This window comes from Engraulis encrasicolus, chromosome 17, assembly GCF_034702125.1.
Source record: "Engraulis encrasicolus isolate BLACKSEA-1 chromosome 17, IST_EnEncr_1.0, whole genome shotgun sequence".
Classification (NCBI taxonomy): Eukaryota; Metazoa; Chordata; class Actinopteri; order Clupeiformes; family Engraulidae; genus Engraulis; species Engraulis encrasicolus.
In genome coordinates this window covers 6295350-6312849 of record NC_085873.1, presented here as the reverse complement: position 1 = coordinate 6312849, position 17500 = coordinate 6295350, and the positions used below count along the sequence as shown (strand labels likewise).

Below are 17500 nucleotides of genomic sequence, written 5' to 3'. Positions count from 1 at the left end.
GAGAACTTGTGTGCTACTTACACCGGATAAATGGACAAGGTCAATTAAAAGCAACAGCAGGAGTTGGAATACCTTTCAAGTCCCTTTCAAATGTTTGTTCAGTTCAATAACTGAATAACTGATTTGAAAACAGTTTTATGAGAACAAGTCCATCACTTACATCACACCATCTTAGCTTTGGAAATATTGAACCGCCACACCTTTTTATTCAGAAGAAGCAAACTTTTAATCATTTTCAGCAGTACTGCTGTTTCGGTTCAAACAAATAAAATGCCCCTTCCGACCTTGGAATATTCACTCTGAGGATTTGACCGCTTTTGTGTCTATGCCTCCAAGCAGTAGAACAATTGAACTAGTTTTTTATTTTTGTTTGATTTGATTTTTCCCTCTACAAATGCTTGTGGCTATGGTTTTGTTTTGAATTTCCTGACATGTTTGTATGCAGAGCACTTGATAATATCTATTTTTTAATGTGAAGATGTATAACCTCGAGATATATTCTTTTGATATATCTGAAATACGAGTCTGGGTTGTGGTCTGAACAGTTTCTTCGGGTAACTTAAGCCTACAGAGAACCCCTGGCCTCCCTAGATTGTTTTGCCCGTAAGAATGTTCAAGATGGATGATGGTCGTGTACCCTTCTCATCTCACCTTTCACATCACCAGTGTGATCATAAAATGCTTCATGTAACGTTATACCTAAAACAAACAGTATCTTTTCTGTATTTTAAGGTACTACAATGTTGGAAATGCAAACGTTAAGCACTTATGAAATCCCTGCCAGTCCCAGACAGTCATTAATTATCACACAATACCACATGAATGCATAAAACAAATATAATAAGCACCTTAGATCCTTAACGACTCACCCACACACTGTTCAAGCTCTAAAATCATATCCAGTTGTATCCAGGCCAGCTACCGGTACTTCACAGCTCCTTTGGTCTTATCCTTACTGTTCAAATCCACCAAATCCGTCCCAAGTCTTCCACCGCAAGTCCCACAAAAAAGAAAGAGGGGTCATATAGCATATCATATTATTTATAAACCCATAAAACACAAACACTAAACACATTGTGTTTTTCATGCAGAAGGTAGAAGTGAAAAAGATGATTGGGGGTGGGTACTTTCCAGGTCCAGAAAGTAAAGAACCCTGCCACAATTTCCTTCCAATAAGTAGCTAGTCTACCTGTCTTGAGTGCTCAATAATCTAGCCTGATTATCACCGACTTTAAATCTCTTTGAGTCTTGGTCTGACCAAGAGCAAAATAATTAATATTTCCCACCGCCCTTAGTTTGCTAATGGTTGTTTGCTCTCTGAAAAAATGGGAGGAGCTCCCGTTTTTTCGGTAGCTCAGAATCATGTTTGTATTGTTCTTGGCCTGACTAGACAACGCTGAAGGTGTGGCGTCACTTGGAGGGTATGTCCTGGCTATCAATAATCAGCTGATTCAGAACTGTCTGAACATGGGATTGACACCTCTTTTTTCCTGTTCTCATTCTGTCGTCTCCCTAGGTGTTCCACAGTCTCCTGAAGGCCCACACCATGGAGGCTCGCTCCATCGTGCGGCAGGCCATGGCCATCCTGACCCCGGCCGTGCCGGCGCGCATGGAGGACGGCCACCAGATGCTCACCCACTGGACCCGCAAGATCATCGTGGAGGAGGGACACACCGTGCCGCAGCTGGTGCACATCCTGCACCTCATCGTGCAGCACTTCAGGGTAAGTGTCGTCCCACCTGCTTATTTTTTTCTCCATCTGTGATCCACGTCTTGCAGCTCATTGTGCAGCACTTCAGGGTAAGATTTAATTTTAATCTGCCTTTGGTGATGGTTAGTTAGTTATCTACTATCTATGATTCTACAATATATTTTTCTTCTCTTCGTAACTCTTTGGCACATTGAATGAACGTTATGCATGTGCTATATAAAAAACATTGATTGATTGATTTGAGTGTTGTCCCACCCGTTATTTTTTTCTCCATCTGTGATCCTCCTGACCCTTTTTCTCATTCATCTTTTTGCTGCCCCACAAATGATTCCTCTCCCATTTCATCTTGTCCTCTGAATCAGAATTTCTGTGTCGGACAGCTTTACTATACAGTATATTTATGTTCCGTTACCATGTTCTGGCCTCATTAACAAAATGAAATGAATGAAGTTTATTGTCCCCCCACCAGTGAGCATTTTCAAGCTACATGTACATGTTTTCATAGTTGTCTGACCCTTTTGTCCTGCACCTGCATCTTGGGTGTGGGCACCACCACCTTAGAAAATTAAATGAATGAAATGAAATTAAATGTAATGTGATATGTCCTGTGTCTGCATCTACCAGGTGTACTACCCAGTCCGCCACCACCTGGTGCAGCACATGATCAGTGCCATGCAGCGCCTCGGCTTCACGCCCAGTGTCACCATCGAGCAGCGCAAGCTGGCAGTGGACCTGGCAGAGGTGGTCATCAAGTGGGAACTGCAGCGCATCAAGGACCAGCAGGTGAGTTGTGGTGGTGTGCTGAGGAGAACTTGAGGTGTCTTGAGGAGAACTTGAGGTGTGTTGAGGAGAACTTGAGGTGTCTTGAGGAGAACTTGAGGTGTCTTGAGGAGAACCTAGAACTTTAGGTGTGCTTAGGAGAACATAGAACTTGAGGTGTGTTTAGGAGGGCATAGAACTTGAGGTGTATTTAGGAGAACTTGAGGTATGTTGAGGAGAACATATAACCTGAGGTGTGTTGAGGAGAACATAGAACCTGAGGTGTGTTGAGGAGAACATAGAACTTGAGGTGTCTTGAGGAGAACTTGAGGTGTTAAATAGAATTTTGATGCTCAGTGCTATAATGGGACACAGGTGAGGTTAAGCAATCCTGTCCTTTGTTCTTGTAGTGTGTCTAGTCTGATGGTAGCCGAGTCATGGACTATGTTTTCTTAAATGGTGAATGTATGAAACAGTAGCCAAAATGCGATAATACTGACAATTACGGAATACTCAATATGTTTGTAAATGGTGAATGAGCATAAACAATGGGCCTTTTGGAGCAGGGTTGGGTGACACGTCCCAATGTATCTTGCTTTCTGGCCCGTGTTGTACAATGCAGTTACTGTTTGACTTCATAATAAATGTGCATATATGATGTGAAAGGGTGTGTTAAAAATATACGTTTGTTTGGGAACGGTGCAAAAAAAGCAGAATTTCTCCTGACACGTATGTGGTGTTTTTTTTACCCTAGCCGGAGGGAGAGGCTGAGGCAGTGGCCGCTGGTGATGCCGCCACCCCGGGAGGAAGTGGCGTGAAGCGGGCAGCATCCATGGACGCCGGGCAGGACGTCAAGCGTTTCCGCACGGCCACCGGCGCAGTGAGCGCGGTAGGTCTCCCAGCATTTATGTCAACCTTGTGTGGTGCCATGAGCAAAATACTTAGGGCAAGTGTGTGCATTGTGCATGTACCCCCATTGACATGCATGTGCTCCTGTTGACTAATTGTGGTGCTCGTTTTGTTATTCTATGGTGCTATGCAACAGAATGGTCTGTATATGGGAAACGCTACATTTGGGATCGGTAGCTTTGCGGCATCCCCGAGTTGCGGCATACAGTAGCAGGCATTTTGCGGACCACATTTACGCTGAATTTAAGCCAGCTGCTGCTGACCTGAGCTGACCTTGCAAGCAGCTTAAAAGCTGTGTTTTGTCATCCTCGTTAAGATTTGCCTCACCAGGCTAATTATAGTGTTTGATTCTGCGGTGAGTCACACCATAGCCATGCCCTCTAAAAGCACAACCGGGAATACTTCACGTCATCTGGTTTGACCTCTCGGTAGCCCTGCGATGTAGTCCTTGTGTGCCTTGGTTTAGTATGTCTGTCAGTTTTTTGTCTTGTTAGGACCTGGGTTTTAATCTGCCCTGGGTCCTTTTCCCAATCCTACCCCTTCCCAACTATTTCCTGTCTTTTCTCTGCTGTCCTATCTAGTAAAGGCACATAAAGGCACACTGCTGATGTCCTTAAATTAATTAGTAATTGGTAATTAATATACTGCAATGAATATCCTTGTTAGATAATCCACTAAGAAAAAGAAAAAAACATTTAATCTGTACAATAGTGGCATTAGCTGTGGTTGCACCACCCTGACCTGTGCTACTAATAAATGTGATCGACCCATAAAGCAGTTTTTAGTGTCTATTACTGTTTCTATTATTGTCTATTACTGTTGGTTTTCACTGAGCATGTTCTGTTCATGTCGTCTGTTCTCTGCCATTGCAGGTGTTTGGCAGGGCCCAGTCTGTGCCTGGAGCTGAGACTCTCCTAACCAAGCCTGTGGACAAGAACCACACTGACACTGTGGTCAACTTCCTCATCCGCATCGCTTGCCAGGTAAGATCAGTCCATGACCGTCCGTACACACACACACACACACACACACACACACACACACACACACACCATCGCTTGGCAGGTGAGCCCAGCCACAGCCCTTCTTTGACCTTGACCACACTCAAACACAACTAAAGAAAAACACACAGAAACACGGCAACACAAACAGGCCCTCACCAGATTGCCAAACCCCTTTTCGATTGTAACGCCCATCCTCAGGTCAGCATAATTACAGCCCATACCCTCATAGCCATGGGAACCGGCGAGAATGGCTTTGGACTGGACTGAACCAGCGCTAAACTAGACTGCTTTTTTTTGTGTGGCTGCACTCACTCTTATGCAAGTCCTCATAGCTGAGGTGTGGTTTCTCCCTTGGTTTTTCTGTTTATTTTCTCGCTCTGTGGGTGTGGGTTGTGTTTTTCCCCCAGCTCTTATATATATATATATTTTGACCAGTCTAGGCCACAGAATTGGCTGGTGTCATTTGTATTTTCAGTTTTTTTTGTTTTGTTTTGTTTTGTTAGTACTCTTTTATTCCCGAACTGCAGAATGTTGGAAGCGTTCCACCCAGACAGCTGAGGGTGCTTTCCAGATCCTGATTTTTTGGGGGTTTTTTTTCTGGTTGGTTTGCAGTGTGTCTGGGAAAAAGAACACAAAGCCTTAATCTGTCAGAGCTGTCTGGGCCTGTCACAAAGCCATCGCCAGCAGAGCAGCCCGACATCGTCCACAAGACACTGGAAGTAGATGAAGATGGCTTGTGTGCAAGCAGTTGCTGACAGATGTACTATATGTCTGGCTGTGTGATTGTGTGAGTGAGCGCTTGTGCTCAAGGCTCTGTGTAAATACAAGCCATACAGCCCTGTCTGCTTTCTTTTGTCAGTCTTCTCTGTGCATTGAGCGATACATGTTTCTGTGTTCATCATTAGAAGCATTGGTGTTTTTTTGTTGCCATGCACTGTGTACATGGCAGAAATGACAACACTGTAAAATCCTACATGGTCACATGACTTGGTGTGTGTGTGTGTGTGTGTGTGTTCGTGTGTGTGTTCGTGTGTGTGTTCGTGTGTGTTCGCGTGTGTGTGTGTGTGTGTGTGTGTGTGTGTGTGATGCCACTCTGTAGGTGAACGACAGCGCGAACGTGCAAGGCTCCCCCGGCGAGCTGCTGTCCCGCCGCTGTGTCAACTTGATGAAGACGGCGCTACGCACGGATATGTGGCCGCACGCGGAGCTCAAGCTGCAGTGGTTCGACAAGCTCCTCATGACCGTGGTACGCAGACACGCACATCATTTTCCTGTTTGACTTCTGGATCGGTGTTTTCTCTCTTTTAGCTCTTTCTCTCTCTCTCTCTCTGTCTCTCTCTGTCTCTCTCTGTCTCTCTCTGTCTCTCTCTGTCTCTCTCTGTCTCTCTCTGTCTCTCTCTGTCTCTCTCTGTCTCTCTCTCTTTCTCTCTCTTTCTCTCTCTTTCTCTCTTTCTCGTCTTTTGCTCACTCTTTCTCTCTGTGTTGGCCCCTTAGGCCATATCAGAAATGTGTGCTTTTGCCCCATATTTTACGCTATGTACTTCAGTGTGCTTTGTTGTCATTTATTATCTGTTTGACCCATTTAACCTTGTAGTGGTCCCTGTTCTGCCAAAGAAGCGTTCATTTCAGAGAATGACCTTGAGAGCTTGATCGCTGAGCACAATCCTCTGGAAGTTTGAAACGACATGCTACTTTTTAAATTAGCTATTACCGGTACTACTTTTTTGAGAGAGAGGTGAAGTGTTTTTTGTCTGACGGCAGAAATATTTCTCCGTCATTATCTGCTGGTAGCGGTAGCTTTGGCTTTAGCCGACCTCAGCTGTGAGCGATGTTGCTAATTTGGCTAGCGGCACTATAGGCACCTCATTAGCTGGGAAGGGAAGGGCCTCTGCCAAAGTAATGACTACTACTAAAGTTGTTTTGTTGTCCCCCTCTCATCATGCAACTGGTCCCTGGGTGGACGTGTGGGTGGGTGGGTGTACGGATGGTTGGAAGTGTGTTCTGGTGTGGGTGTGCTCGCATATATCTGTTGTTGCTTGTGTGTACATGTGTGCAGGTCGTGCGTGCGTGCGCGCATATGTACAGTGCCGATCCATCTGCGGGCCCCCAAGTTGTTTTTTTCTCTGCCTCCCAAACCCTCCCAGGTTAATTGTGTGTCTTTGTCGCCTCCATCCCTTCTGCTGCTCCTGCCTCTAATTTCTTGGAGGAGGGACTGTGTTTTTGGAGGCAGAGCCGGGTTAATTGTGTGTGCTGTGTGTGTGTGTGTGTGTGTGTGCGTGTGTGCTGTCTCTGCTGTCTCTGCTGTGTGTGCTGTCTCTGTAATGTTGTGTGTGGGAGATGTCTCTAAGCATCTTTGTAATGGGGCTCTCGCTGTGTGCAAGCTACTTTCATTAACTCTCAAAGTAATTACTCACTATGTATCCCAGTCCCAGCCTGGACCGTGGCACAAGCCAGGGAAAGCTTGTCTGCAAGTCTGTCTAAGTGTGTGTGTGCGTGCGCGTGCGTGCGTGCGTCTGCCCTCACTGTGTTTTCTTGTCTGGGAAGTTCTAATAGAACTTTTCTCCGTTTCCTCCCTCTATCCTCTTCTCCTCTTTTTTCTTCTTCCAAGTTACTTGTCCCACATTGTTGGTTGTGGATGGTGCCAGGAGTCCTCTCTTGCCATCCTTCTTCATTTTTTCCCCTTGGCCACTCCAAAAGGCTGCCGTCTTGATCCGGGCGGGCGGGCGGCTCAATCGATATCCTCTTTCTCACTCTCTTCAGAGCTTCATCCTTCTCCATCTTGAGACGCTTCTTTATTTTCTATCTGCTATTCATTACTCTATCTTTGTATATCTCCCTGTCTGCTTCTGCTTTTCTCTCTCTCTCTCTCTCTATCTCTCTCTCTCTCTCTCTCTCTCTCTCTCTCTCCCCCTGTCTCTCTCTCTCTCTCTCCCTGTCTCACTCTCTTTCATGTAAGAATGTTCTTTTTCTGGGGGTTGGCCAGGCTGTGTGTGTAATACCATCAGCTGGCAGACTCCACATAAGCAAGCAGGCACGCAGGCACTTTCTGTCCTCTTTTTTATTCCCCTCACCTTCCTCATTCTCCCCATCATGCTCCTCATCCTTGTGTGCAATAACCCTGAGGGACACGCATGAATACGCCCACTGCGTGCGTGCATGCATTTGTGAGTAGTTGTGGTGTGATGAGTGTGTTTTTGTGTCTGCCTCTGACCGTGTGTGTGTGTGCGTGTCTGTGCGCGTGTCTCTGTGCGCGTGTCTCTGTGCGCGTGTCTCTGTGCGCGTCTGTCTCTGTCTCTGTCTCTGTCTCTGTCTCTCTGTGTGTGCGCGTGCGTGCGTGTGTTTTTATTTTAGTGTTAGAGGGCAGTATTCCACCCCTCTCCCCACTAGGCTAAATGCCCCTCGGCACGCCTCATCTCCCTCGCCTCTTAATTGCACACCTTCGGCCTTCAGCTCCCTCATTCTCTCCATCTTTCTGTCTCTCTCTCTCTCTCTCTCTCTCTCTCTCTCTCTCTCTCTCTCTCTCTCTCTCTCTCTCTCTCTCTCTCTCTCTCTCTCTCTCTCTCTCTCTCTCTCTCTCTCTCTCTCTCTCTCTCTCTCTCTCTCTCTCTCTCTCTCCCTTTTTTTCTTTTCCCCTCCCTCTTTTTCTCCCTTTGTCATCCTCATCTTTGCATTGCCCGTATGCTTGGTTTCCATAGGCCTACAGATCAGTTCTTCCTTGCTGCTTACACTGTGTTTGCCCTAAGCTACACTATACAAGCACAGTAGTCATATCATATTTTTATTACATGTATTTCATTACATTATATCAATGTAATAGCAATATTATAAACCACAACATTTTTCAATCATCAGAGCTCTTCAAAACCATTTAATTTGATCAAAAATGCTCCTGTACATCCACTGCCACCCCATCTCTGTTCTGTCTGTGCTGTATCTGTTCATCGTGATGCTCTGCCGCTCCATTTAAAACCCAGACACTGCTGCACCTCTCCACCACCCTCGACATTCCCCCCTTCCTTCTTAGTCTAATGATGGGCTCATAAAACATACGCAGCACACTCTGTCTCTGTCTCTGTATTTCTCTCTCTCTCTCTCTCTCCCTCCCTCTCTCTCTCTCTCTCTCTCTCTCTCTCTCTCTCTCTCTGTCTCTGTCTCTGTATTTCTCTCTCTCTCTCTCTCTCTCCCTCTCTCTCTCATATTCTACCACTCACACTTCCTCTCCATCCCTCCACTTTGGACCTAATGAAGTGCTCTTTAAAAGATGCGCCGATGCCACGCGTACCGTAGCCAGGTCACTCAGGATTAAGTGAATTAAGCCCTCCTCTCCTCTCCTCTCCTCTCTCTCTCTCTCCTCTCCTCTCTCGCTCTCTCGCTCTTGCTCTCTCTCCACCAGCGGTACATTTACTGCATGGGCCCCGCTAAGAGGAAGCAGAGCCTGCATCCCCAAATTGATGGCAAGCGTTTTAAATTAAGAAGTAGCAATTAAATAATAAAGTGCTTTAATAGCGTTTTAATTACACACATGCATGAGCACACACACACACACACACACACACACACACACACACACACACACACACACACACACACACACACACACACACACACACACACACAGAGTTAGGCAGACGCACGCACAAATGCATGCACGCACACACACGTACACACACACACACATCTTCCCAAATCCTGCCATTTTCTCCTCATCATAATGTGATGTGTGAGCGCTGCGGTTTTCATGTTGATGGACGTGGGATTAGGCGCTCGCCTCATTAGCACTATTCAGACACAGCCCGGATTCGCTGCGGCTGTAGACACACACACACACACACACACACACACACACACACACACACACACACACACACACGCGCGCACACGCGCGCACACGCGCACGCACGCGCTTACACGCACGCATACAGAGGACACATATTCAGACACAGCCCGGATTCGCCGAGGCTGTACACACTCACACACACTCACACTCACACACTCACACACACACACACACACTCTCACACACACACTGACACACACTCTCACACACACTCTCACACACACTCACACATACACATACACACATACTGTCACACACACTCTCGCACACACTCACACACACTCTCTCATACACACACACACACACACACACACACACACACACACACACACACACACACACACACACACACACACACACACACACACAGGACACATATTCAGACAGCGCCCAGATTTGCTCCAGCCATGTCCTGAGAAGGTTATCGGCCTGAGCAGGCAGCTCTCACTCAGTATCCCAGATTTGCGTTTTTTTCTCTCCCCTCTCGCTATTTTACACCCCTCCTCCCTGCTGTTTTACATCCTTCTTTTCCTGCTTTCTTTCCCACTCTCTCTCTCTCTCACTCCCGCTCTTTCAGTCTGTATCACGTCCGCTCTTCCTCTGTTCCTCGTTCTTTTCTCTCCATCTCTTGCCTGTATCTCTCTGTGTTCCTCTCACACTCTGGGTTCTATTCATTATCCTAACTCCTGTCCTCCCATGCTCCTTTGCCTGCTTGTGGCCTCGTGATGACGTCACTGATGGCAGAAGTGCATTTCAATATCTCGCAAAAGCGCATTTCTTGTATCTTTTTTTTCTCTCATTTTCAGCCGGGATTTTGAATGAAGAATAGTCCCCCCAAATGTTGTTTTGGCTAGGCTGACAGCAGGAAAACATTATTGTTTTCTCCACGGAGACGGGGCGTCAGTGAAACGCGAGGTCACAAGCACAGATTGAAGATGGGAGTCCGCATATCGGAAAGAAACCAGAGTTACTGTTTTGCATCTCTTTTGTTTGTGGCCTGCATTGTTTCTAGAGCAACGGCAATACAAAACTGTGTTGTGTCTCGCCAGCATGCTCCTGGGTGTCTATTTTCACGAACGTTGGACCTCACACACATCCTTGCAGAGATTTACACACACGCGCATGCGCGCGCGCGCACACACACACACACACACACACACACACACACACACACACACACACACACACACACACACACACACACACACACACACACACACACACACACACACACACACACACACACACACACACACACACACACACACACACACACACACACACACACACACACACACCTTATCTTGGTCTCGCTTAACAAGCGATGTTGTCCTCCCAAATCAGCAATTGGGCCCTCTTATCGTGTCAGGATACCACAGTGTTACTGATAGCAGGATAAGCTCCTGTCCAGAGATGAGCCGATAAGGATGCTGTGTGTGTGTGTGTGTGTGTGTGTGTGTGTGTGTGTGTGTGTGTGTGTGTGTGTGTGTGTGTGCGTGCAAGTGTGTGAGAGACATCGAGGTCCATGCAGGGCTCTCAAATCCTCATTCAGAGTCAAGTGTTATAAAGATCTTATTCTGCCATCTGGGTGTTTGGTCTGTGGTACATGGTCTGTGCCAAAACTACCCACCACTATGGCTACACAAATGGCCATTTTAATCCTGTGTTTCTGACTTTGTCAATCTACCACATGCCTATTTTTCAATTCATTTATTTCTTTATTTCAGATCCAGGGGGATCCATATCACATTATTACTTGGACACATACAATACTTACTTCTCGCCTACTCGCCACTCACTCATGGAATGTTCGCAAAACGTTCCTGCTGGTTTAACTGCCAATGCAAAAGCAAGAAGTACCAAACTCTGCATTCCAATTTGTTACTCGCTTACTCGCCTCACTCAAAGTTAAAATATTTTTAACTCTGAATTCGCCCAAATCTCATCGCTTGTACACTCTTTGCCTACTCGCCTCCTTTCTTCACTGGAACACATAGTGTATTGGCTTAACTCGCTGAGCGAGTAACTGGTGGCGCTGTGTGTGACCGTAGCTTGAGTACCTAAAGCTGTATTTAATACTATTGTTTCCTTTCCTTTCCTTTCTTTTCCTTTCCCTTCCCCTCCACAGGAGCAGCCTGCCCAGGCCAATTTCTCCAACATCTGCACGGGGCTGGAGATCCTGTGCTTCCTGCTGTCGGTGCTGCAGCCGGCGGGCGTGCTGGCCCACTTCAAGCCCTTACAGCGGGGCATCGCCGCCTGCATGACCTGCTCCAACACCAAGGTGCTCCGGGCCGTCCACTCCCTGCTGTCCAGACTCATGAGCATCTTCCCTACCGAGCTGAGTGAGTAACGCACGCACGCACGCACACACACACACACGGACACACACACACGGACACACACACACGGACACACACACACGGACACACACACACACGGACACACACACACACGGACACACACACACACGGACACACACACACACACACACAGACGGACACAGACAGACAGACACACACACACACACAGAGACGGACACAGACAGACACACACACAGATGGACACAGACAGACACACACACAGATGGACACACACACAGATGGACACACACAGACGCACACAGACAGACGCACACAGACAGACGCACACACACAGACGGACACAGACAGACGCACACACACAGACGGACACACACACACAGACGGACACACACACACACACACACACACACACACAGACACACACAGACACACAGACACACACAGACACACACACACACACACACACACACACACACACAGACACACACACACACACAGACACACACACACACACACACAGACACATGCAGTCTAAACAAGGATGCTTTACTCACACGCACACGCACACACACACACACACACACAGGTGCAGGTTTTCTTGTGCTCTTCTACACGGATGTGGGTCTCTGTCCTTGTCTGTGTTCCTTTTAAATGTTCTTTTCAAAGCAATTCTGAACTACTGTTTGTCGATATATATAATGGATATTTATTCTGCAACATTTTTCATTTTACGGAAAAAAATCCAACAACTGTCTCTTTCCTTCGATACAAGATGTCTGACACTGTGCAATGTAATACAAATACAATTGAAGTCCTTCCTATGTCTGTTTTAGACTGTGTGCCTAACCCTTTGACCGTCTCTGCTGTGTGTGAGTGTGAGACTGCTGTGTGTGTGTGTGTGTGTGTGTGTGTGTGTGTGTGTGTGTGTGTGTGTGTGTGTGTGTGTGTGTGTGTGTGTGTGTGTGTGTGTGTGTGTGTGTGTGTGTGTGTGTGTGTGTGTGTGTGTGTGTGTGTGTGTGTGTGTGTTTTTGTGTGTGTGTGTGTGTCTGTGTGTGTGTCTGCTCTTCGTGTGTGTGTATGTCCACTCCAGGCTCGTCCAACGTGGCGTCTAAGCATGAGGAGCTGGAGTGCCTGTATGCGGCGGTGGGCAAGGTCATCTACGAGGGCCTCACCAACTACGAGAAGGCCACCAGTGCCAACCCCACTCAGCTATTCGGTAAGACCCCTTCACCAAATATACCAACCTTTATCTGACACCAGTGGCAACCCCACACAGCTATTCACCAAGACATCTTCCCCAAATAATACTAATTTTGCCCCCTAAAGGCCACAAGCACTTTCACCACACATACAAGCCTTTATCTGCCACCCGTTACAGCTATTCCACCCACACAGCCATTGGAACATACCAACCCAAACATATACCAACTGAGAGAAGGCCACCAGTGCCAACCCCACACAGCTATTTACACACAGGGGTGGTAGTGGTTCACTTGGCTGCCTGGTTGGCCTGTTAGGCAGAGCGGGGCTTGAACCTGCAATCTTCAGGTTGCCAAACCCCATCGATTGAGTCCCTGAGCTGCTTGGCCCCCATCGATGAGTCCTATGCCAATCAAATGTGTTATTGTAGTTTATTTTCCATTTTGAAATAGTTTGTCATCCAATCACTGAGCTTGCCCAAAAAGCCTGTGTCAAAAAGATTAAGATAAGCTGTTGTAAATAAGTTGATGTTGTTGGAGGCTTATAATAGAGGCTTGTTATCATCGAGTTAAGGTGTGGAGAGGTAAAAGGTCCCAAGGAGAGGAGATGGAGGGCATTTTAAATGAAGAAAAAGAAGTAAGACTTGGGGGAGAGGCATGTTCTTATCCTTTTCAAGTCGGGGGAGGGAAGGTGGGGGTTGGTGGCTGGGAGGAGAGGGGTGAAGAGGGATAAAAAGAGGTGATAAAAAGCTATTGGGTAACCATCTAAATCCGCATCCATTTGATATTGTCCCAAAATGGCTCCGCTGGTCAATAGCGGTGGCGTGATGGAGCCCTGGCGGGAAGCTCCGATTACACGGCTCTCTGCTCGACACTGTGCTGCGTACGCTGCGAAATGATGTATGCGTCTCGCCGAGGCTGACTTTTTTTTACATTTGTCTCTCCCCGTCTCTCCACCTCCTCCACCACCACCGTATCCACCGCTCCGCCTGTGCCTTTCTTTTCCTCCCTCTACATCCAACTCTGCCTCTGTCACCACCATCCAAACCCCTGCCCATGTCGCTCCGTTGAGTCAAGTTCCACCAAAGAAAGGCATTACTCAAATAGTGAAAAATATCCCCCTCTGTCTCTGTCTCTGTCTTTGTCTCTGTCTTTGTCTCTGTCTCTGTCTCTGTCTCTGTCTCTCTGTCTCTCTCTCTCTCTCTGTCTCTCTCTCTCTCTCTGTCTCTCTCTCTCTCTCTCTCTCTCTCTCTCTCTCTCTCTCTCTCGTCTGCTCGCTCTCTGTCTCGCTCACTCACGCCACACACACACACACACACACACACACACACACACACACACACTGTTATCACGCCCTTGTTAAAATTCCCCGCCTTCCAGTAGTTGTCCTTGTAATACGACTGACTATGGCACACACACACACACACACACATACACACACACACACACACACACACACACACACACACACACACACACACACACACACACACACACACACACACACACACACACACACACACACAAGCCACCTCCAAAGTCGTCGGTTATTGTGATACAATAGGGGGTGATGTAGGGTTGTTGGAAAGAGAAAAGGAGACTACTACTTGCTTCACAGCACAATCTGTATCGAGCGCCACTATGTCCACTTAACACAACCACCAGGGCCTCTGACAGCATTTGGGCCCAGTATAAAGGCAACCGGTCAAATGCTGTACTGCTGAAAATTCAATTTGGCTGGTAAAAAGAAAATTTACTAGCCACTTTGCCTCATAGTGAGTATGTTTGGCTAGTCAGATTTCATATCTACTAGTCAAATTGGCTCGCGATGAAAAAAAGTTAATTTATCGCCCTGTATGTAATGTAATGAAAACCCAATTTTGGGCTCCTCCTTTCCCTTGGCCCGGGACAACTGACCTCTTTGTCCTCCCCTAATGACCACCACCACTCGCCCACCACTGCTCTACCCAACTCCACTCCCCTTCCCGGGGGTCACTTGATTGTGTTGTTGCTTTGAAGGGGACTCTCCTCTTGGGGGCTAGTAAAGAGACCACCCGTTCAGTCAGCACCTTTTTCTGAGTCACCTGTCTCGGTAGAGGGGTTGTGTTTCATTTTTCATTTCCTTTAGTTGTATTCTTTCTTTCTTTCTTTCTTTCTTTCTTTCTTTCTTTCTTTCTTTCTTTCTTTCTTTCTGTCTTTCTATCGGTCTTTCTTTCTTCTGCTCTGTCTTTCTTTTTTCCTTCTTTCTTTCTTCTGCTCTTTCTTGCTATTTCTTGCTCTTTCTCTCTTCCTCCTATTATTTTTATTTGTTTTTCCCTCTGTTCTCGTGTTCTATTTCTTTGCACTCTTCTTTTTTTCCTTTGCCCTCTCTTTCTCTCTTCGTTGCTCTGCGCGCCGCCCATGCCTCACTGTGCAGAACGACTTCTCCTACTTCTCCTTCAGAATTGATTCTCCTTTTCAGCTGGAACAAAAGCGCAATTCATTACATGCATAAAGATCCTTCTTACACAACAGATGTGAGTGGGTTGACCTTGTGTTGAGGGTTTAAATATAGTGTTGGTAGAAAATGTTGTGGGAAAACTACATATTTTTTTAATTTTTATTCCTGACCCCTTTCGTTCTGTGGTGTTTGGGTGTACAGCTTAAGTGTCTTACCCCCCTACCATTGTGTCCCATCCCTCTAGGTGCGCATGCGTGCGTGCGTTCGTGTGTGCGTGGGCGCGTGCATATGTGACTTCTCTGTGTGTGTGTGTGTGTGTGTCCTCCCTCGCTCTGGGACTAAAGATGTGTTGACGAGCACAAAATAGGACCTCAGATGCTGTGTGGTGTTATCAGTGAGATTAATGGCCGTCCTGTCCTCCATCTCCCTTTCCTCTTTCCTTCCTTTTCTGTCTCTTTCTGTCCCTTCTCTCCCCCCCTCTCTCCCACCCTCTACCTCTTTCTCTCCCCCTTCTCCCTCCCTCTATTTCTCCTTCTCTCCTTCTCTTCCTCCCTCTCTCTCCTTCTCTCCCTCCCTCTTGTACCCCCCCCTCTTATCCCTCTCTCCATCCCCCAGGGACGCTGATGATCCTGAAGTCCGCGTGCAGCTACAACCCGAGCTACATCGACCGGCTCATCTCAGTCTTCATGCGCTCGCTGCAGAAGATGGTGCGCGAGCACCTGAGCCCACAGACCAACCCTGGAGCCAACGAGGCCGGAGCAGGTGACCACACGCACACGCACACACGCACACACCTGAGTCCACAGACTAACTTCGGAGCCAACGAGGCCGGAGCAGGTGAAGACACACACACACACACACACACACACACACACACGCACCTGAGTCCACAGACCAACTCCGGAGCCAAGTAGGCCGGAGCAGGTGAAGGCACGCACACACACACACACACACACACACACACACACACACACACACACACACACACACACACACACACCAGGGGTGGAACTTGAGTTTTTTTCCCCACCAGTCACTGTGGCAGGTAGATTTCAAAATCTACCAGTCACTCGCCGTTTTTTAAAAAACAACAATAGTAGTCAAAATCAGTTCATTAGTATGCTTGCCATGCGGCAAGCATACTATTGTTATTCCCCCGTTTAATCTTATTATATTTTTTAATTCTACCAGACATCATAATGGCAAGAAATCTTCGAAATAGAGAGTCCGTTCCGATGCCAAACTGTTCGGTTCGGTCCGAGGATGTGTGCTTGTACTCAGTTTTTGGATAACTCGAACTCTCTAGCGCCACCATCAGGAAAACGGTAACTTTTGAACCGTAGGTCCAATTTTCAAAAACTTGGTATCCCTGGAATCCTTGGACCAAGACGAATCCAACGCACCCTATGACGTCATTTTCCGCCTGGATAGTTTTCCCGCCATTTTGAATTTTGTAAAAATCAATAAAAATGGCGCCCCGCCCACAATTCTTGGCGGATCGTCCCGAAATTTTACACACGGCATCTTCAGACGAAGATACATCGACCCTGAAAGTGGCGGAACAATTTATTGAACCGTCTTTGAACAGGAGCCAATCGAATTTGGCGACGAAGACTCCAAACAGGAAGTGAGGTCATATCTCAGCAACGCCTACTTGTATCACAATAAAAATTGATACACAATATCTTCCCTATAGCCAAAGGCTACATACCAATTGTCGTGCACATTGGACACTGAAGGGCGCCACAATTAGTGAAAATGTCTTTTAGCTGAAATTGAAGTCGCCAAACAGGAAGTGAGCTAATATCTCAGCAATGGCTACTTGTATCAAAACCCAATTGCATACATATAATCAGCACTATCTCCAGAGGACACACAATTTTTTTTGTGCAAATGTGCCACTAGGGGGCGCTGCAATAAGTGTTTTTGTCCATATTGGCCCGTACTGACCTCAATTCATCAAACGCTTGGTATTGCTGAAATCCTTGGGTCAAGACGAATCCAATGCATACTATGATGTCATATTTGCAATCATGAATTTCCCGCCATTTTGACATATTGAAAAATCAATAAAAATGAAGCTCCGCCCACAATTTTTTTCTGCTTGTCCTACAATTTTTATCAGACCACCATTGGACTATACTGCACCTATGCTGAAATTTACAGAGCAATAGCTGAAAGCATCGGCGCACAGCAGCCAATCAAAATTGACAACAAAGACAAACGCACCGTCCAAACAGGAAGTTAACTCATACCTCAGCAACGCCTTGACAGATCTTAACAAAATTTCTCACACATGATCTCCAGTACACCCAGAGGG

The 17500-nt window shown here is 46.9% G+C and overlaps 1 protein-coding gene across 4 annotated transcripts in view; it reads left to right on the top strand.

The window, feature by feature from the left end:
• Nucleotides 1-17500, top strand: part of trrap (transformation/transcription domain-associated protein) — a 209395-nt gene that overhangs the window by 80757 nt on the left and 111138 nt on the right. For all 4 annotated transcript variants that reach the window (XM_063221633.1, XM_063221634.1, XM_063221631.1 and 1 more), the window contains exons 40-47: nucleotides 1517-1723; nucleotides 2336-2494; nucleotides 3225-3359; nucleotides 4252-4362; nucleotides 5483-5629; nucleotides 11349-11562; nucleotides 12632-12757; nucleotides 15796-15942. In XM_063221633.1, the coding sequence (XP_063077703.1) occupies nucleotides 1517-1723; nucleotides 2336-2494; nucleotides 3225-3359; nucleotides 4252-4362; nucleotides 5483-5629; nucleotides 11349-11562; nucleotides 12632-12757; nucleotides 15796-15942 (1246 nt within the window). The remainder of the gene's footprint in view (nucleotides 1-1516; nucleotides 1724-2335; nucleotides 2495-3224; nucleotides 3360-4251; nucleotides 4363-5482; nucleotides 5630-11348; nucleotides 11563-12631; nucleotides 12758-15795; nucleotides 15943-17500) is intronic.